General features: G+C 31.5%; 1 protein-coding gene across 2 annotated transcripts in view; it reads left to right on the top strand.

Moving 5' to 3' along the window:
- LOC121118746 (cyclin-dependent kinase-like 4) overlaps positions 1-23818 on the top strand; it is a 142257-nt gene that overhangs the window by 91693 nt on the left and 26746 nt on the right. For both annotated transcript variants that reach the window (XM_071888143.1, XM_040713332.2), the window contains exons 3-5: positions 7540-7661; positions 13332-13495; positions 15691-15824. In XM_071888143.1, coding sequence (XP_071744244.1) covers positions 7540-7661; positions 13332-13495; positions 15691-15824 — 420 coding nt within the window. The remainder of the gene's footprint in view (positions 1-7539; positions 7662-13331; positions 13496-15690; positions 15825-23818) is intronic.

The raw sequence follows: 23818 nt of genomic DNA on the forward strand, positions 1-23818 counted from the left end.
AGGTCCTTGGTACGATTTATGAAAATCAGTTAATTGTTTTAATTTCTAATATACAAAAACAATTTTTTCAAATCATTTTCATAATTTGAAATTTGCAAAATCCTTTGAACGCGAATATGTACCTCAACTGGTAATAATGCTACTAGAGAGCTAGTAGTGCTGTCAGAGCCGGTCATGCAAGAATTATGAATAGGTTCGGTTTGTCAAAATCAGAAATTAAAACTGGATTAATTCAGGAAAACCAGCAATTATAAGAGCCTTGCAGAGTTGCCAATAACTAATGACTTACTAAACTAGACATCCACAGATTTAAAGTAAGATATGTTGTTAATTAAATGGTGCATCTTTTTGTATAAGATAATTATCCCTTTAACGCCTCTCAATGAAAGATTATTTAGAAGAAAACCAAAAAAGGGAAACATCACGGGCTATTAATATGCCAGAGGTCTCGGTATTTAGTGTATGAGCAATTTACTATCTGATATGATTTTCAAAACTGTGTAAAACACAACTTTAATAGTGTATTTTCAGTATACAACAAAAAAGAAACTTTTTTGAATAATAAAATTTGTTATATTACGTTTTGAAAAAAGGAAATTATGTTACTGCATCCTGGATATTATAATTAGTGTTAATTTTCATTCTGAAACCGTTAAAACTTTTGTTAAACCTAACTAATTCCTGCCAATAAAGAAGTTCCATCCAGATCAGTCCTAAAGGAAAACAATTTTTTGTTCAGTTACATTTAAATTATGTCTTTAACAAATTTTATAAAGGAATTGTTGATGATGTCATGTGTGTTTACAAATTGTCAACTTTGCTAGAATGACGTCATAATATGAAGTTTAAAGTATTTCATATGTAATGAAAAAACTACATTTAAAAATTAGAAAAGGAAACACGTTTGTTGTGTGTGCTCGTTTTTATTTTTGTTCAATATTTAATAGGTCGTCCTGGTGTTAAGTTCTTCCTCTGAAGTAAAATTGCATAACAAAATAAATATATTTATGAATACAATACGTTCCCTGCATCAATGCAAATTTATAAATTTATCGTCTTTATAACAGTAATTCATTTTATCTCTATTAAAAAAAAAAAAAAAAGAAGGAAGCTGATACTAGCAAGGGTCTTAATTCAGGTGTACTCTATGTATCGCTCCCACCTTCTCCTTGCACTCCATGTGGACTCTATTCATATGTGATCAACTTGTTAACAGGGATGGGGAGGGATAATACTTCTGTCAACGTTCTGAGACTGCGATCTCGTCCTAAATATCAGTCCAAATTAGTGCAGAAAAATCACTTACACCAAACTAAGTTGAAATGACTTTCGGACCAAATCTCAACACTAATTAGTTAAAATCTATATAGAGAGAAATAGAAATTATAGATTTAAAAATGAGGGCTTTAATTGTGTGAAAAGTTCAAAATGGATCCTTTCATAATGTTCCATCCAGAAGTATATTTTTATAATAATGACATCATATCTTTGTAAGAAAACGAGTCTTGAGTCAAATAATAAGTATGTATTTACCTATTTCAATAAACATATGTAGACATTAGAAACCTGTACAATAATGGAAAATGATTCGTCATAAGATCTCAAATAAATTTGTATTCCTTTGTCTATAAACAACAAAATTTAAATCTTTTCAATGTGTAGTAAATCAAGAGAAGCATTCACTTACTTAAAAGAGGCACCCATGATCAAAGTCTCCTCCTTTTCTCCTATTTAGAATGTAAGTAGGTACTAGTGTTGATACTTGGTCCAGCACTATTCACATCTTTAGCCACCTGGCTTTAGCTGAACCCTTGTTTGAAGAAAAACTATAAAATATGGCGTATTTTCTTATTAGTGTTCTCCATCTTTGATATGCGCTCAAAAAATACTGAGTTAAACATTCACCAAACTGTCTAAAGAGTTTTTTAAAGTGTGATTTTTATCTTTCTAATGCAATCAAGTGTAAACCAATCACACTTCTACAACACAATATACACATTACTAAAAATTACACTTTACTAATCGGAAAAATAATGGATTTCTTTTTACAAAACTTTTTCTGACGCTTCTCAAAAAAACTAAGTCAAACAATCACAAAACTGTCTTACAAGTTTTTTAGTCACGAAATGTTATCTTTCTAACACCATCTAGTGTATAGCGATTATAATAATCCAACACTAGATATGCATAACTCAAACCATCAATTGGAAAAATAATTAATTTCTGTTTACAATAACAATTATTACAGAAGACCGAATTAATTTTTTTATAGATCAACTAACTGTGATGTTTTTATTATATTAAAGAATATCTTGAATAGATAAAGCATATGTGGATAACCAACGAAATCTAAAAAGCACACGAAATGTTTTTGAACAAATACTGTATAATACAGGGGCTGAAAAGTCTAGGGCTCCACTCATAGATGGTGCTATTTTTTTTTTAATAAATGACCACATTTTCAGATAGTACTAACCTTCAAAACCAGCTCTTACAATTTTTATGACAATCTGTAATTTAGTTTGTGAGTTATTGTGCTAATTGTGGTGTATTTTTGTTATTTCTAAAACAATGCTTGAAAAAAAATTTTGTTTTTTTAATTTTACACTACTTCTTGATGGAAAAAAATACATTTAAAGCTAATCAATGTCTTGAAAAGTGTTTTGGAAACCTTGCTCCATAAAATGAATAAAATAATAATTTAAAAAAAGTCCATTTTGAATGAAAAAAACTTATTTTCTTTGTTAAGCCATGGGTTTTTCTGCCCATGTGGTACATATTGTATTCATAATCTATCCATCCATATATTAATTAGATCAAATTAGAACCCCTAAAACTAAAATATATAACAATTTTAAATTTAAATATGCTTTTAATTCGACAATTGCTAGGATCTATGATTATTCTTAATTTATTAAGACCTGATTAAGTAAACTTAATCTATATTCTCCAAGAGTTAGAACCAAAGGAAGATAAAGGGACTCAAAGAATATACTTTTAACTTGATCATCCATCGAAAGGGATGTTTGAATTCGGAGTTTCGTATTCAAGAAGCGACGGCTGTATGAAAATTCCTCCAAGCTATCTCTGTTTATATGTGGTATACGTCAATGTACCGTGTTCACAATGAGAAACATACATATATGACATCATAAACAATTTGTATCTCAAATTGGTTTAAACTGAATTTAAAATAAGATTGATTTTTGGGTACCAAACTAGACCGAATTTTTCCTTTAGACCTATATAGACCAGATTTTTCTATGAGACCATTCTAGACCCATCTTTTTCAAGTAGAGAATTAGTTAGGTGCAACAAAAATCATAACAGTCTCGGACCGGGCTTGGCTTTTTAGACTGAAACCCAATAATAGTACTTAGTTTTTGTCATGGATGTTGGAAATACCTTATACACATACGTGTACACGACCAAATGCAAATTAATTATGTTCAGAATCTTTTCAAAAGACTTTTATTATAGTTTCTACGACAACATTCGAGATAGAGTCAGATGGAAAATCATTGTAAATTAAAAAAAAAAAAAAATCTTTGATAGTGGTTATTGCTTGAAAACATGGTTATGTAAATTTGTAATCTACTGTATCTTAGCTAGTCTATAATAATTATTTATTTACATTCGATAATACCCGACATTGTTCTAAGTAATTAGGCCTCAGCTAAAATACAAACTTCGCTTAAAATATAAAAGATTACTCAGTAAGAAAGCCTCAGTGTTGCTCTCCGTTTTTCATGAGCACACTCAGACGTAAATACTCAATACTTACAACAATTCACCTCATCATACACCTGGGAGCACTATTTACAGTTTTTCAGACATTCATATATGCATATAGATAAACATTGTTTTACTAATAAGATTTTTGAAAAAATATAAATATTTAAAATGTTAAATTCACTTTCAATTATTTGGAGTGTTAATCATTACTTTACAAAGACCAAGAGGTACAACATTATAGTTGTGCTAACCAAAACTGAAACCTTCATATTCGAACTCATAAAAAAAAATAGAACTATAGAGTAGACAAGGACTAAACTTCCGACAGATGAAGAATAAATAATCAAATTTTGAGAAGTTTAATGTAGCTGTTCTGTTTGGTCGACGAATAGACAATATTATGTTAAAATCCATAGGGAAAAAATCAACCTATTAAATTGAGGGCAGTTTCGGTGGAATGTCATTGCGCAGACCTTGTCACCCTTGTATTTTCTTCCTCAATGGTCCTACCTACAAGAAATAATCATTCGTTATTTGAAAGCACCCGGGATTACAAATATAAAAAAGTAAACATTGTTAATGTCACTTTGGTAATAAGCAAGATATTAATCCCCTTATTGTTGGATCAGACTAAACAACTAAAAATACTTGAGTATTATTAGTCCGGTCCTAATTAATTTTTTATTTGACCACGGATCGGTTCTTATCGGTCTTTTATAGTAACTACAGGAGCTTAAATTACGTAGCGATTGACTACGTCGTTTAAACTGTTGAAGTTTTATCACAACCTCTTTCAAAGAGACAAGATACTTGAAGTTTAAAGTAGGAATCGAGTGACTAAAACATATAATACTCAAGTAATCTACATTTTAGTTATCATTTATACTTTTCTACGTTTTTATTTTCTTCAATCATTGGTAGGACTGAAAAACCGACTAATCAGATCTTAGGACTCATGAATGATGACAAAGATTAGACCGATTAGAAAAAAGATTAATAGGGATTACATTTCTAGGACCCATCCAACACTAAGTGATCTTAAAAATTATTCACTCCATTTAAAAAAAATTAAAAACGTAGGTATTAGCGAACAAAGAGTGCTATTAGTGTTCGGTCTAGGCTTATTTATCCTGTCCAGTTAATTTATTAGGAACGGTCCTTATGAATGACAGTACTTTGGATTTTCAGTAATATAACTTATTAAAAAACAAAGAAGAAATACAGTCGTTTGACGTCATCAAAGACCAAACTAAATAAGTTTCTAGGACTAATATGCAGGACTGAACTGGACCGGACCGAACGGATAGTAAAAATACAAAAACTACAGTCTCAGTACTAAATAAAAGCTAACACTATAGTTTATATACTTATATCTGTCAGCATATAAATTGTCTTTCATTTTTGGACAAATAGGGTTTTTTATATATTTACACTTGCGCAGGTTTTGACTATTTCTACATTTCTAATAATAATCTCAGTAAAAGTTGGAAAAATATACTGAACTCTAAAATTGGAAAATAGAACATGTCTAGATCCCTAATTAAATTTAAATAAACTCAACAAAATATTTGTGGAATTTTTTATTTCTATTCTTTCTAAATCTTAAGAGTATAAATTTTAGATTTAAATGCACTTCTATCTTCAGTGACCCCTTCCTCTTCTTAAAACTTGCACTCAGTGCAACGTAATGCAGTCCCTGAAGTTTGAAAGCAAACCTAATAATGAATTTAAATAAAAAGAGTTTGGTTTTAGCAGACATCAACAAATGAGTATCCCAGTATTGAGTCTTAAAAATGTAAGACGAATAATTAATCTGTTCCACGTTCCCCATTTAAGACAAAGAGTTGGACATACCTTAATTATAAAAATTGATTTTATTATATTATATACCGGATGTAATCTAAATGTTTACAAACTCGTATAATTCAATACTCCGAGGTTGTAAGCGACTGATTAATTATAAATTTAATTTGTGCTCTCACACTCCAACTGAGTAGTAGTTTATCTTCCTCAGGTAGGTAGCAACCATTCTGATAGCAATGTAATCTTCCACTGAATAGAATGGATCTCCAGCACACAAGGCTAGAATGGCCTAATTATTATGGTCTAAAACCATCCATTACTGATATAATTACATATATAGAATAGTATTCTTATTTATATCATGGTTGAGATGAAAAAATGTATACAACGTCATGTAAGTGTGGTGCCAATTAAGACAGCTGTTGACTAGGCTTGAATTGAAATAGACATCTCTGGACTACGTCTGAAAGTCTAGATTCTCTTTCCGAAAGATAATTATGGTAATAGTAACAGCCAATGGTCACATAATTGAATAGAAAAATAGCTGACAGTTTTCTACATGGATAATTTTGGTTTAAATAATATTTTTGTAACATACAAAATTGTTATCCAAAACTTGCAGTAGCCTTTATTTAGGTTTTTTATTCTCATTATTTTTAATTACTAGGTTTGATTATGGCACTAAACTACATTTGAAGCAAAAATAAATAAGTTTTGCTTGTATCCCACATCTCTAAGTGTAAAATTGTCGTAGCAACAACAAAATAACAACAAAACTTGTGCCATTTCCTCCACGCAATTGTTAGTCCCGAGAAGGCTGCAGGGATCGATGGCATCTCCATATGGACTGCTTACAAAATCAAGAAGTGAATTAACTCTCTAATATCCTCACCAATAACAAGAACAATCAACCCCGAGGTTTTTTATCGGTATCCAACAAATGGTTTAGATGTCTCTCCATGGTTAAAGTACATTTTAAGGAACGTGCATAGTTTGCTATGCATTAAACTAAAATGTAGTATATTTTTATTCGTATATCAAAGATATAGTTACTCAAAGGGTTAAGAAAGCATCAGCTCCTATTTAGCCAAGAAGAAACAAAACTTCCACAGCAACAATATGACTGTTTTTTGGCATGTCTCCATGTAGCCCTTCTCAAGCTTTGACCTTAACCCCCTAGATTTTCCAGTTTTAGGCAGAATAATATATACTTCCCCTGTCATGCAAATTTGGACTCTCTTCAAGCTGTCATCATGGCAGTGTCGTGAACCTTGGACACGTCCTTCATCTTCAAGAGCTGTCAATCTGTTCACCAGCACGTGTAGGCTGTCATTAGTTGTGAAGGAGAACATATTGAATAAAAAATATAGCATTTAAACATATCACAATTTTTTTTTTTTTTTAGTCTTCTCCTCTTGAAAACATAAAAATCAAGTTTTTCGTAAAAATTTCTTGCTACTGCGAGTTTTGGATCCCCACCCTGTATATCATAAGATATATTTATATAACATTCAGAAGTAAAAAAATTGTTTCCACTCGGTATACATATATCATAACTCGTATCATATATTTTGTTTTGTTTATTGAGTATTTATCATTACTGTTACAAGAAACATGTTCTATGGGTCTGTTTTGTATGTCTATCATGGTCATAGGAACAGACCTTGATATAATAGTTATTTAAGTACAAAAACATTTATACATTGATTTAGAAACTCTGGATTTTTCTTTGTTATTCTTTCTCAAAATACAAATACACATTTGACAACAAATTACTAAACATATTTTCATCAGATAAAGAATATTGAAATAAAATTTATAGGGTTTTCTACCTATCCCTCGTATTACATAATAATCATGATGGATTGGTCCCTTTTTTTAGCCCTTTGTTGAGACCTAATTAAAAGAGGGGGGAGGCTTGTTGTTATTTATTGTAGTAAAATAATAAAATATAGATGTTACTATGCTTGTTTATATTATTTATTTATCTCCCTATTTCAGAATCTCAAACATCCAAATTTGGTAAATTTAATTGAAGTCTTTCGAAGAAAAAAGAAGTTACATCTAGTTTTCGAATTCTGTGATAGAACCGTTCTTAATGAGTTGGAAAAATATCCAAAGGGGTAAGAGTTGCTTTCCTTTCATGATGATAATTTGAAAACATGTGTATATGTGGTCCGGCAACACAAAATCAAGCTAGAATGACCTTCTCAAAATTTAGTGTGGATTACATTTATTTTCTTCCAGCAATTATTGTCAATTTTGATGTACAAATTTTTCGTAATAACCCTTTGATTATTCAAAATGTATCTTTACAATATAGAAATGAGAATGTCTCATCGACAAACCGCTCGGGAGAAACTATTCTCTTGAACGTAATGTGGCTTAGGTTCGCGCCCAGGTGATTCCTAGGGGGAAAATATACTTTATGTATATAGACTTCACACAAGATTCATGAGTTAATTGGAGTAATTGTTACACTATAATGTTTACTTATACTTAATCAATGCAACTCCTTCTAACCAATTAAAGGAAAATTGAAAAAAATAAAATATTTCATGGTTAAAAGGCCGTATATTGGGGCAATATAAGTATCTTAAAACAAATACAGGTTATAAACTATAGCTAAAACTCTTGGATTTCGTACTTATCCCACAAATTTAAAGTCTATAACTGACTCAAATAGTTCATTGACATATTTGAGTCAAAATTAGGCTTTATATTCTAATTTGTAAGGTGAGTTAAAATACCCAAGAGTTTCACCTTTAAAACCTTTATTTGATGTAGATTTTCATATATTCAACCCAATATGACCCCTTTCAAATTACTCTTTTATTGTGACTAATAATATATATTCCTTTAATTGGTTGAATGAGGTTGCACTGATTAAGTATAAGTAACGGACGATGACGCAAACCTACGCATTTTGAGTTCAAAAGAATAAATTTGTTCCAATGGCGTTGTCAATAGGTCTAAGTCGTTCCATTTCATTATTATCATTTAAAACCCTATTGAGTATTGCCACTATACAAACACCCCGAATCTGCAGACCACCGCACTATAAACAGTCTTTATTCCTACAATACTATTCTGCCGATGCATGGAACTAGTATTGCAGGTAATTAATACTTAAAACATTATAAAATGTGCTAATTGTAAGTTCCAATAAGACTAAACTGAACTTTTTGATAGAAATTCGATTTCCTTTTGGGATTTAGTTTTTGATATTGCGTCAGATTTTGATTTGATAGGGGTGATCTAGTGGCTATTCTTGTAAATCAAACAGTCCTTATGGGGACAGTATAGCGCCCAACACGACTTGTGCTAGTCGCAAAACTCAATTGGATTTTAAAAGATAAATATGACTAAAAGTAGTGTGGAAAGTGAAAAATCCAAGCTCAAAGTAAGGTGTATATCGAAAAAAAGACGGTACATTTAAGTAATTTAAGTTAAAGAGAATAATTTGCCCCGAGCGCGTTGTCCATTGAGCTACATAGTTCCAACAATCAATTTATTATAATTGGTAGTTAATCTGATAAACACTATAGAGGCACCGCAAATTGTACTTAAAGGAGCCAAAATTGTATGTCACAATGAAACAATGACAAATTGACAGATTTTATTTGAAAGGCCATATGGGGGCTAAAAGTTTGCTAAATCTAATAAATGCTTTAAGCAATAGCTAAATTTTTGGGTATATTAACTCAACTCACAAATTTGAATACAAAGCCAACTATACGCTCAAATATGTCCATGAAATATTGGGTTGTATTTATATATGAAGGAAAAAGTACATTGGGATTTTTTCCTTTTCTTGATTTTTTTCAAGATTGTTTTTATGTTGACATATAATATATACAAATATTATTCATAACTGGTTTAATATGAGCTATTATTAGTAGTGGCAATTCCACTAACTTGACATACCCAGTTCAGATAACATCTTCTTTATGCATAAAATACTGACTACCTGTGCATTTTGATTGTTTTGAGAACTATACACATAAGAAGGAAAAGTGAAGAAAAAGTTTGGTATTTTTTTAGTCTCATGAGGCCTTTTAATAAAGGTTTATTACCTGAAAAGTAAGGAGGACAGCCGGGCTAATTGGTGCACCTTTCCCCTTTTGACACCTTGTAGTTCAAGTGATATTGAGATCTATGTTGTTTTTTATTGCAATGATTAAAAAACTAGGTAACTTTTTGGTACGAAATGTAAAATAACCTAGTTAATGGTAATTTAATTGTTGGCAATTAGGTATCTGAACCTTCCCCATCCATGGGACAAGGTTTCTGTTATTCTTATAATTGTTTAAACAAAGTTTAATGGTACCAAAAATATATTATATCTCTAATATATACAGTGTGCGACAACATAACTTCCTATTCCAAAAGGGAATCAAACCAGTTTTATAAATCAAAAAAGTATTATTTTTATATCAAGTGATTTTTTTCATTTTTTTGTTTATCTTATAATTACTTTTCATTGAGAGGTTTTCAAGGGATATAAAAAGATGCATAATTTAATTGACAACATATCTTGTTTTATAGTTGTGGATAATTAGTCCATTACATAAATAGTTATTGGCGATTCTGCAAATATCTTAAAAAATGATGGCTTTCCAAAAATAAATCCGATTTGAACAATCCACGCCAATTTAGAATTGGTGCTTGACACCAGATATGATGGCATTAATTATAACACTCTAGCATTATTGCGTAGGGAGTAATTTGCGTTCAAATAATTTTGCAAATTGCTCATTATGAAAATGTATTGAAAAACGTTTTGTATATTAGAAATGAAGCAATTAACTGATTTTTATAAATTGCACAAATAGAAACAGGAGTTAAATCACAATTAATTTCATTGGATAAAAAATATGTATAATAATTTTTTGCCTACTTCGACTTCTAGAGCCTGATTGCCACATATTATAAAAAAGAAAGTTATGCTGCCGAATTCAAATAATAAATTATACTTATATTTATTAATTATAATAGGTCGATTTTTGGTGGAGCAACGGGGAAAACTATGCCCTATTGTCTCTAACGTTGTTTGTGGGTTTTGTGAAATATCATTTCGTAGTTCTACTTTGCCTCTTTGCCCGATACTCCATCATAAATTTACCTAAAGACTAAACAACAAACGATACCGAACATTTGGAAGGTTCCATAGAGCAATGAGGCATAGTTCATCATATCTAATTTAACATTATTAAATTGTTATTTAAGATAAGATACAATATTTTTTTTGAGGTTTTTTGGGTTTTGTATTATTATTATTATTTTTTTTATTTTTGTTGCCTCAACTAGTATGTATAAGGTCAAGGATTTTTGTTCAAGTTTTTTTTGTGTGTGAACTCACCACATATATTTACATTATATATGCATAACCACCTTATTAAGTACAGTGTGTCCCTACGAATCGTGAACAAATTTTCTCCAACTCAAATTGATTAAGGTTCTCAAAGAGTATAAGTGTTACATTATATAAGCAATTAATTATCAAAGTGGCCAACCTGGGCTTCAATCATAGACCTAAAGGCCTATTATTCCTTCTACATGTCAGTCCACTCCTTCTCCATGGTAGCCACATTTACATAGGAAAAGGCAGAGGACATCATCTCGATGGCGCCCCGATCTCATAGTCAAAAAGATTGCAGTCTGGTGAGTACATAAGCCATATTGACCATGGCCATAAATTTACCAAGTTTTCTTCACACCACTTTTGAGTTTTTTGGCCATATGGCCAGGAGTGGAGTTTTGTTGGAAAACATAATTGCCTTTGGAATATTTGGTTTAGAGCCAGGAAAAGATCTTTGAGGCCCTTTGGAAAACAAAAAGTACAGGAAGTCCGCTATCCTTTTTACAGCCACTTCCAGGCTTCCACCCATGGGTCTTGTTGTCTTCTTTAGCTTTTTAATCTTGGTAATGAGACCCCTGAAGCAGTGGTCGGATGCGAGAGATCTCATCATAACTCATTCCCCCGTCAATTAGCACTGTTGTCCTTAATCTGATCAAGATAAATTATTTTCCAAGAATCGTACGTTTTAATCGTTGACTAGAGGGCTGTAGCCGCCCGTCAAATGAATGAATTTTAGCTTTTCAATATAATTTTTTTGGTCAGGATGAAAAATTTTACACGAAAACGGGGATAAAAATTGTTTTTAAAAATTTATTTTTTCTTAAAAAAAGGTAATTTGTACAAATAATATAACAAAGCAAAAAATTTAATATTTGAAATTTTTTACCTATAGATTTTTTAATTTTTTTCCAAAAAATGTAATATGCAAAACTTCATGTAAGTATATCTAACCTTTGCAAAGTTTTATTCATGATTTGTTGGTACACTCTGTATTCGAAATAAAGTATTATGAAGAATATTGATACTAATATATATAGTTATAATGATTGAGAAGGTTGGAGGTTATCTGAATATCTTTACATAACATCTCAGTCAAAGTTATGTAACCGTTTTTTTATTCTATCGAAATTTGAAAACCCTCGATTTGATCAAAATAATTTTTATTGTTTCTCTTTAAGAAATCAAATCAATTATTACTCATAATTATTCAGTTAGTATAGTTAATACATAAATGTCAGATATATGTATTTTATTATTTTTGTACCCCCCTCTCTTAAGTAAGTGCTTATTATCACCGTAAGTCACTCATCATAAATTGATTACAGAATTCGATTTATGAGAGGACTTGAACCTATTAAATAAAAATATAAGTACAAAAATCTCATTGTTTAGATTCTTTCATCACTTATTTTTTGCTCAACCCTTTGTTTTAATGTGTATAATAAATATCTATAGGGTAAACAAGTTATCTAGTTATCTGTGCTGCGAAAATGATTGATTTTTTTTTTTTTCAAACACAAATTTCTCTCCTAGCAGCTATCAAATTAAAAAAAAAAAAACTAGATTCTAAATCCTTGATGGATTCTGATTTATTTTATTCAATAAAGTCACCTCCAGCCTCAATTACAATCTCTATACGAGGCCGATATCGAGAAGCAGGCGTTCGCCACTTGGTCTCTGGGCAAATCCTGTAATTCCTTCTTGATCCCACGGATAAGTTTGTATTGCTGTGGAAGGGTATGGTTCTTTTGTCATTCGATCGCGCCCCACTCATCAAAATCCATCAGATTCAGATCAGGTGAGTTTGGAGGACAAAAGTTCGGCAAGAGTAATTCGTCAAAATTGTCTTAGAGCCATTTGGTACTCTTTTTTTAGATGTGGCAGGCAACCGAGTCCTGCTGCCACGTGTAAGACCTCCCCTTGGTAAACGTTTCAATCCAGGCTTCACATTGGTCTGTAGCATATTTGAAATCCAAACACTTTTTATAGGTTTAAAAAATCTGTACCAAAATAATTTAATGGAAAATAACAAAAAGGTTCTTCTTAGTATCTATATTTATTAAGAAAGAGTAACACCTACATATGATCTTGTAGAAAAATGCAATTATACATTTGTAATTTTCATACCATATCACATCTTTTTCAAACTAACCATAATCGAAATTTAAAAAAAAACTTAAGTAACGGACCGCCCTAATGTGCATACCTTATTTTGATTCCAGAACTGACCTTTTTTTATAAAATATAAATGTTCTTATATGTATATATATATATATATATAAGAGTAGGTTAGGAAGAGGTCACTTCCAAACCTTAAAAAAAAACAAAAAACTCTCGATCCACTATTTAAAAGAAAATATTTATTCTTATCCAACCCAATAAAGATACTTCATGTGCGTTTTATAATCACGTGTCTTTTCTCTCTTCCTAGAGTACCTATTGGCATCACAAAGAGCATCACGTATCAAACCCTCAAAGCCGTCAATTATTGCCATCAACATAATTGTATCCATAGGGATGTCAAACCTGAAAATATTCTATTAACAAGAGATGGAATTGTAAAGCTCTGCGATTTTGGATTTGCACGACAATTTAGTGAGTTAATTAAGATGCTAATTTATAAATTTCTAATGTATGTGTTGAGCGTTTGGGAGGGGGGCAATGTCTCAAATACCTTTTTATAACTTGATTGACGAGGTGTCATTAAATATAAAATCTTGGCTATTTTAATTTTCTATACATTTATATAGGATATTTTAATTTAATATTTTTTCAAAGATATGCTTCATAATTCTACTTTTTGGGCTTAGTAATTATTAGTGTTAAGACTGGGTCCGAGAACGGGTTTTTTTTCGGTTCGGTATGAGTCATTTTTTCTACACTCAAATTAAAATCGTAGACAGTTATTTTCTAAATAGATTCAAAACCTGATTGAACATTCGTGTGTACTCATAACAAACGGGGGGAGTAACCTTGATGCTTTGTTGCGGAGTTATACTAGCAACTTCTTGTTGGATTTAGAGTAGAATTAAGGATTGACAACGGAGGAATTCTACCCCATGTCTTTCTGTATTTCCGTCTCCCTCTCTTCCCTCGCAACAGTTGATTCAAATTGTCAGAGTTACTATCTTGATTGTCGGTTTATTTTTTTTAAGATACCCCTAAAACACACAATTTTCGTCACTATATATGTATACATATGTTTCGTGCAAGTTACAAGTTACAATTTATAAGGCCTTACAATACCCGCCTTTAATTGCAACATGAATCATTTTAATTAAAAACTAATAATTGATGCTAGCATCAATAGAAAGAAACGACAAAAGAATTTTGCTAAGCAGTTCGGGATAATAAGGCTATAGTAAATCAAACTATTCACTCTATAGCAATGAACATCAGCTACGGAAAAAGGGTAGAGCATAGATACAGTCATACCTTGAGGAACGAGTCTCACATCACACGAATTTTGATTAAAGTACGAGCAACTTCAAGCTGAAGTTTTTTAGTTCTTTCTTTTGTGATAAATTGATTTGACTTATGAGCTCCGTCATGGAACGAATTACACTCGTATTTCAAGGTATTACTGTATATTATTTTATTTCTGGGTATATAAGTGTATTTTAATTTCAACGTTAGCTGAAAGAACCTAAGTTGAATGGTTAACTTTTTATTACACTATCAGAGTCAATCAGAGTTTAATATCATTTCTCAAGATGAATTACCTCTTTTTATGGAAAGACAAAATAAAGAAATATAACGTCATAGTATAACCTTTTGTCAGATAATATCTTTGATCAATCATTTGCACATCTTGTTGCTCTCTCTACAATACAGTGAATCCTAACAGACATTTCATTTTGCATAGCTATAGAATGGCAACTCTATAATATTATCAGTTGACATTTTATAATTCGTTAGTCAAAGCGAAGGAGAAAAGTTTATATTTCTTGACTTTTGCTCTTTTGTCAATGAGAAAGATGGCAAAGAGCAATACACAGAGGATCATCGATCTCACCCGTGCAATCCTCGACCATCATTAAGATTGTGGGAGGTCACTCAAGAACCCTGAACTGTGTGTCCCAGTATGAGGCCAGAGGAAGGGTTGGACGACGTCGTTCGTCGTTGTCAGCTACTTACAAATGCTATGAAGAATCTAGGGATTCGAGCGAAGCTCATCACCTGGCACAAGCTCCTGCCCCCCCCCCCGACTGCTGGGAGAGCAAAATTTGCCCCCAACTTTCCCCTGATATCAACCCTCTTGAGTACGGCCCCATTGAAAGTAAGGTTGGATAGGTTCCCTTTCCATCTATAAATACATCTGTTTGAGCTGTTTGTGGAGACCAATGGTGGCTGGCTATTTTGAGAAATAAGATGAAAAAACCATATGTAAATTTTCATATTAAATTTTAACTTACATATTTTCCTATGAAATAAGTAAATGAATTATACAGTCAAACATCACCTAGGATTCACCCCACTCTATATATTTCTTGTCTCTATGATATACCAAAGAAATTTTAGACATCGATATGGAATTAAAAGTCTCTAGAATACCATGGATATACATACATAATTATGTAGTCAATTATGTACTTTGTAATCCCACACTTTCCTTCATGATTAGAGAGCATTAAATGAGATGTGGCCATAAAACTTAGAGAACATCATCATTATTTGATAGTACATTGCATTAAATGATCCCTAATCATGAGAGGGGAGATTTAGGTAGAACATACATACATATGATAATTATTTTTCTTAACCGTTACATAATATCTTAACATTATTAGGTCAAGGAGAAAAGTTTACTGATTATGTGGCAACACGATGGTATCGTGCACCTGAGTTATTAGTCGGAGACACGCAATATGGTCCTAAAGTGGATGTTTGGGCCATTGGATGTGTATTCGTTGAGCTTGTCAATGTAAGTATTTATTAATTTTTTTTTTTTCTCATAAAAACAAAATAATAATATATAAGTACTCTAACAACATTTCACTGATCTATAGCTAGAGTTATATAAAATATGATTTTAACGCGAGCAATGTTTTTAAATAGTTGCCAACCTGGAGAATGTTTTTATTTTATTTTCTATTGCTGTAATTGTTATGTTTAAGTTCTTAATTAGAGAACAATCTTAATATAAAGTAATGACTATTGCGTTTGCTCAAGAAGGACGGAGAGTATCCACGAGCGTTTGCTCGGAAGTTTTAAGTGTTGGACTCAGAGTAGAATGAAGAATCAACAAGGGAGTCATTCCTAACTATGTCTTTACTACGAGTGCGACCGGTTATTACATTCCTAGTAAATTCATTCCATGTAAATTTATGCCATGCAAAATTCATTCTCAGACATTTAACTCCCAATCTAAAGCTGGATATTTAGTCACTCCATACAATTTATCTTTATGTGCACAGTGAGCGTTGGACACTGGAGATGTCTAATCAGGGATAGGGATATGGTGTATATGGATTGGAAATGAAAATAGTGAGTAGGAATTGAATCCGTGGATATTATTGATAACTTGAGAGATAAAAGTCACGACTATTGTCTATCATTAATCCTACTCCTTAACATCAATCAACAAACATATCCTTTTTCTCTCTTTTTTCCCCCCGTAATTTAAACCTACGGAAGTAATAAGTAAAGAAGGGATCTTTGTATAGAAAAAACTAAGATTTGCGATTGGAAAAGGAAAAATGGTTGATGTGTATCCTCTTTCTTCTTCTATTTTTTTATTATTATTATTTAATTGGTCGTCATGGAGTTAACTTCTCCCTCTGAAATCAGCATTCTTGTCTATCTTTACATTGTATAACAATGCATAATAAAATGAACATACATAAATTTAAATATTAGTTTTATATTTTTCCTAAACTAATGTTTTTTTAAAGTAGAAGGGGCTCCTTTGTATAGCAGTAATTTATTTTCTTGCCTTAAAACTCATATAAGCGGCAGTGGACTTGAAATGTCTGGGGATGAATGTAATATGAGTATATTTACCTAGTACTCATTGCGGAGTGAGGTTACTATTTATTTCCTTTCTTTCATTGCTACTTCCAGCTAATTTAATGAAACGTCATGACAGCTTAGACTTGCTCTCCTCCAAAACATTATTAAAATCGTCAGGTGTATCATATAATTTTTCCATACCTGTGGGTCATATTTTAAACATCTCTTCATATAGCTAGTTAAAGTATCTTTAAAAATATCTACCTGCTTGCTACTAGTGTTAATACATTTGAACAAAAAACTTTTAACTACATACTAACAATTGAATGGCGAACATTTAAAAAAATAAAAGTACAAATAAGAGTCATATAAAACCCTTTGTAAACATGCTCTGCTCATTGCGTGGCTCTCCTCTCTTGCACATACACTATACATGTTGTATGCCAATCAAATCTTTTTGGGTGTGTATATTAATTGCATGAATGATTTAAAGTCATATTGTATTCAATAAACTTTTAGCCAAGGAAAGGGTTGGAAGTTGAATTCATGTCTGGTCCGTCAATCATCATTTTGGTAGAGTTATCATTGGATAAATCTGGAAATCTTTGACCCGTCTGAGAACCTTATAATTACTTCCGCTAACGAAGTTGAGTGGAATTTATGTTTCTGCCTCTGTTTATTTGTAAGTTTGATGGTCACTAGGATTACAGCAAAAGTTATGGACTGCTTTTGATCAAACTTGGTGTGGAGATTATATATGGTCACAATAAAAGGTCATTAAATTTTGAGAGGACAAGGTAGAACAAAACGTTAAAAATGAATAATCGACCATAACTTTGGAACATATTGAGGTACAGAGCTCAAATTAGTTTCATGAGGCAGGTTTAATAAAGATGCTAAGTATAGCAAAATATCAAATTTAGCAAAAAGGACCATAGATTCTACCAAGTGATCATTCTAGTTTACACTAATTCGATCGGAACCAGCTCGTAATTCCTTCTACAATAAATAAGTCCTTATCAAGTCCTACAGATTTTTTTATTTTTTATTTTTTTGAAAGAGAGAAAAATTTATATGTGCTTAGGATTTTAATTTCGGACCACAGTTTCAAACAGCAGCCTGGACGGATATTTCGTTCCATATCGGTCTATAAAAATCATTTAATACTGAACCGAGCTGAAATTCGATCTCGAACTGAATCTCAACACTAGTGAACACATCAAGCATATGTATTGTAAAAGTTACGTGTGTTTTTTGGGGGTTTTTTTGTACCATATGTACATACGTAGATTAGGTTGTATCGTAATTACAAAAGTAGCCATACTTTTCATCTAACCTCAATTAGTATGCTACTTCAATTATTAATATCTAGATTGTAACAACGCCACTGAGCCTTTTATCACGGTAGTCATTCCTCAAAGTCAACTGATTAGTTTTATCGAGAAAAAAAGGAATTAATATTCATAATAAATGAAAAATATCAAACTTACAAATAAAAATAAAATGATTAAATAAAAACAAATCCACCTTAAAAATGATGGAATAATAAATATAAGATCGTATTTTTAAGAGTTTAATAAACAATTTTTGCAGTCCAAAATTATAAATCGGTAAAATAAGCTGTTTTATTTAGAATTAATAAACAGCAAAAGTATATTTGTTAATAGTATATTATACATTTGATGAGTTTTGAGTAGTAAAAATGAAGAAAAACGTCAAAATAAAAAATAGGAAGTTATAAGCTGACTAAAAAATAATATTTTATTTATTGACAACCTAATTGAAACTAGAGTACTCGCACCATGAGACAAGTTAGAGAAACATTATTAGAATCTTGTTGCAAAATATATGTTTCATCTATAATACTTAATAAAATCAAAATCCTAAAAGTGGATAATGTATATGACAATTTATTTCCAAAAATTAATTCAACAATTTAAAAATCTTTTGCTCTTTCATGTCAGAATCTATAGTGAAGTACATCAGTCAAACCACAGCCTATCAGACTCCTTGAAAGCTTTGGCAAAATCCTTAACAGTTGATTTGAGCAACTTTGTAGACTCAATAATCTCTTTGGACATATGGTACACAATAATGGCCAATTGGCGTCCGTATTTGGAGTATATTTCAAAGATTTTGTATTTTATCTTATACAGTTTTGTCAGCTAAATCTGATTTAATCATTAGTATATATCTCAGGGAACGAAGATATTGAGGTCTCAACTTGTTCAGGATTAAAAACCCCGACCCATTATATTTTCCTACGTGCATTTGTTTAATTATAGCCAATTGAGATATTATTACTTTTATTATTATTCGAGTAAGTAATGAAATTGCATTTCTCTATCATTAAAATGGTAACTTTATGGTCAAATAATTGCATGCATTTACATAGACGAGTATATAATATAGGTATAGGAATGTGATACCTATTTGTATACTTTAGGGAAGAACCATTTTTGGTGTCTTACGAACGTACTACATAGATAAATATGACTAGATAAAAAAGTATTGTTATATTTAATGTTTTAAGTAATAAAAAATTGCGTCATAATGATTCCATACCATAAAAGAAAAAGAGTTAATCTATTACGATAAATTTATACGAAAATAATATTTTTGACAGGCTAAGAATTGAATTTGACATAATTAAATATATCAAAAAATGAGCATAGATTATAATTCTTTTTCTTACACATCTTAATTTATGCATCTTTGCCTTAAAAAAAGACAAAAAAAAATATATATATATATATCCATCAAAATATTATCTTATTAACGAAATTCCTACAAAAAAAAAAAAAAAAACAATTAGAAAAACAGATAAGTTTCTATCTATTTGCTCAAATTATTTCAATACTCGGCTTTTCTCCAGAGATCTAGTTTCGGGATTTCTCGGATTTGTAAAGCTTTGAATCCAGCATTTAATTATATCATAATAATAGATGTAGCGAAAGGAAATCTATTATTTTAATGGATTTTTTATCTTTTCCTCATTACTGTTTATCTCCTTGGCAATCAAAATAGAGTTCATACATGACGGTCGGACTCAGTTATTTACATTATTTCATCCATATTTTTGACGATTAGCCTTCCAATGATTATTACATCTTTGAGATCAAAATTACCGAAACGGAATCCATTGAACCAAAATACCACGTGGTTGGCTGTAACAATATCACGACCATAGACATTATACACATTTTCAAATGTCTGGCTTGCATTTTGCCTGTATCAAAAAAAAAAAAAAAGGTTAAAATATTTGGCTTACTTCCTCTTTGCAGGTCTCCATCTTTGGCGAACATTCAATCAAATCTGAGTCAAACAATCACAAAACTGTCATAAAAGTTTTTTAGTACAAAATATTTTCTTTCGTACATAAAAAGGTTGCATAAACTCATCGTACTTTTACAACTCGAGATACTCACCTAAGTCATATATTGGAAAAATAATACATTTCTTTTTACTAGACCTATTATAAGCTTCAAATAACTTTTTTTGGTTTCCATGATTAATTTTTGAGGCCTGTTTGGTTATTGTCTTTCAGAATTAGTCAACCCCAAAGTTTCACGCACAAAAAACAGATATTTCATCGTTAACTATTTGATTATTTTTCTTTTTTTTTCTTTGAGGGTCGGATCGGGTTATGAAATTCAAAATTGTACATTAGTGATAATGATACAAATTTAATCCGTGATAATTATATGGCTCAGATCAGTGCTTCTCAAAGTCGTTGCCTCCGCACACTAAGATTCCGTCAACAAATTATGTACGTTGACTTTAAATTTCAATAAATATAATCTTAACAATAATAATATGAACGGAAAAAAAAAATCAATTGGTGCAAGTTTGAACAACTCATTTAAATTTAAAAAAATCTGCTGTGGAAATGTCCGACTTTTTACAAGAGAGCGTGCCAAAGTGTTGGCATCGAAAGCTTGTACAACCTCTACATTAACATAAATAAATTGTTTACTTTTTTTAATTTTCCTAGCTCAACAAATACAAGCATAATACATTCCTGAAAGAGCCACAGGCCTGAGCAACCATGTGACTTGGAATGGGGGCGAATCAGTTGTGATACCAGTTTTCAGAGAGATGAAAAAATTGTGTCTTTGACAACGCCTTAGGAGAAATAATCAGGGGAATTACACTCCAGGAGGAGATGACCATAACTCAAGTGACCGGTTATAATGGATATTCTTGAGCAGAAAGGCTTGGGTTGTCTTGGTCTTATGAAGACATGGCGCTAGTAATGAAAATCCTGTGTAGAATGGGCATGTTAAATAAAATATAAAACCGAAACTCAAGATGGTAACTCTGACAAATTGAGGAATGTTTTGGAGGAGATCAGCTGTGACAAGGGAGGAGTGGGAGAAGGAAATAAACAAGGACATTGGCAAGAATCACTCCAATATAGATCCCGGATTCTATTCTGAGTGCAACAAGGTCTTACAATTATAATCCCACAACAAATCCATGAATGTTAAATCAGGTTTTGAATATAATTGAATCTATTTTGGAAAGGTAGTTCACTACTCAGGAATTAAATATTAATGAAAACTGCTAAGGAAAAGAAAATTCATTTTTCAGAAATTAATTTAAAAATGCATAATAAAATAAATTTGTATAAATTTAAATATAATTATAATATTTTCCCTGCACTCAATATATTTAAAATGTAGAAGGTTTTCCTTTTTATAGCAGTAATTCATTTCCTTCCTCCAAAATCATAAAATGCACAGCTAATAATATATGAACAGTAGTCATAATTCAGTTGTACCAAGGTTAATAGAAATATAATGTTAGACCATCATGGAATCGGGGTTGCTAGAATTTTCAATCTGATGTATTGAAGATACTGCTGGGCAAAACAGGCAGATTTTGAAAAAACACGCAACCTCTCATAGCCTGTGACGTCATTATTACTAGAATTTTCCATTAAATGTATCATACTGACAGCTGGGCAATAAGAACAAATTTTGACAAAATAGGCAACCCCTCATCTACTATAACGTCAGTATTAAAAGCGTGGTGGAAGTCAAACATCAGTCGTACACGCGTTATGGTATAACCTTGTATTTATAATTACCTTGAGTTGAACAATATGTCTTACTCCTGCCTTCACCTCGTACTTCTACAAAAGCCAATCTCTAGCTATAATAAATATATATGAGGGCGAAAGTTCCCAGGGGTAAAATTCCTGGAGCAAATCTTCCGGTTTATCATACTACACTGGGGTGCCTTGAAATTTTATGGGACTTTTGAAAGGTGCCCAGACTGACAAAAGTTTGAGAAACGCTGGCTTAGACTAAAGTAAAAATGAAATACTTTAACTTCACAGTATATATTATTCACTAACGAGATTCCAATATTTAAAAAAAAACATTTCCCGGGATCCAACTCAAAGACAACTTCCCCAGGTAACTAAGAACCCCTATCTCCTACCTAAAGAATTATCAATCAACCAAAAAACACCATTACAATTTAGAGAAGAAAAGTATCTACCTACCTATGTCTATAACAAATACCTCATGCCTATCATTTTGAGTTGTATTTGATAGCTTCTTTTAGCGCTTTTACATACATATATTATTATCTCTTAACAATTTGGCGTTTAATAATAATAATTATTATTATCAATCAGAACCTGTCATGAATTGATAAAATAATGAAACGTCTATTCTACAAATCTCATTGGTCAAATAAATAAAAGAATGATAGAGCTGTAAGTATGTATGGATCGTCTTGTAATTCAAGTATGTGCAATAGAGCGGTTTGATTATCAGCTTTTTACGAGTTTGGATTACGCTTAGTGCGGAAAAGTTGTCATATGGTATGAAAATTACCTATGCAAAAACTTTAATTTTTGGTTGCAAATGTCTATCAAATTATGCAAAAAAAGCATTTATACAAGTGGTACGTTTAAATCTCAACAATTTGAATTTTAAACTTCAACAAGATATAATTTATTATAGAACAATAAAATGTCAACAAAATAGATGCCTGTCATAGCTCTTTTAATTAGTGTAGCCACTCATAGCATTAATGATGGCTTCCTGGGGGAGGGGGAAGACCTGGTACCCGCTGCAGATGTAGTCCTCTTTCATGACGTCCTAGTACTGGCTAACAGTGGGTTTGAGAGCCTCGTTTTTTGGATGACGAAAATTGCCATCCTTCCCCTCAACATGCGCCCAAAAGGTGTATTCGAGGAGAGTTGGCTTCAGGGCTTTAGGGGGCCAAAAGGTTCTAAAAAGAAACAAAAATACTCATTCAAAAGAGTTTCGAAACAGAAGAAATGGGTTTCTTTCATTGCTGTTGTCAAAAGTGGCCTCTCCACTATCACAAGGCACTTTCCACCCACTTTTTGACAGTATGGTGTGAATCCCCGAGATCTCTTGCATGGACCCTCATGAATTTGAGGGAATTGGCCTGGGCTGTTTCCTATAACACCTCCGAGCGCAATTTTGCCTTTTTTACAGAGCCCTTCTTCCTCTCCAAGGTTTAGACTTTCTGACGGCGTAGACGAAGGTTCTAGAGACGACCAGCTTCATGTAGTACGCGAATGGAAATTTGTCAATCAGGTTCATGTGTCATTTTCTCAACTTGTGCATAAGCTCAGGTTTACTCTGTTTTTTAACTAATTGTTAATGCTTTAATATATCGGAATATACATTAATTTCAATCACTCAAACTTCATTCATTATTGAATTAGTAAGTGGTCAGATTTAAATGGACCCCTGGTACTATGAATAAATTTTCAGTTATTTTGCATAAGATACCTAGTTTTGATATAATTTTTTCGAATCTATAAAAAGTATTTTCGGAAATTGTATTATTAAGGAAAAAAAGAGAAAAAATTGTAGGAAACATTACATTTTCTGAAAGGAAAGATCAAATATTCTCTCTTTTTGCTCAATAGAATAGCATTAAAAAAACTATATTGATATTTTTATAGGTTATATA

The sequence above is a fragment of the Lepeophtheirus salmonis genome, chromosome 5, assembly GCF_016086655.4.
Source record: "Lepeophtheirus salmonis chromosome 5, UVic_Lsal_1.4, whole genome shotgun sequence".
Classification (NCBI taxonomy): domain Eukaryota; kingdom Metazoa; phylum Arthropoda; class Copepoda; order Siphonostomatoida; family Caligidae; genus Lepeophtheirus; species Lepeophtheirus salmonis.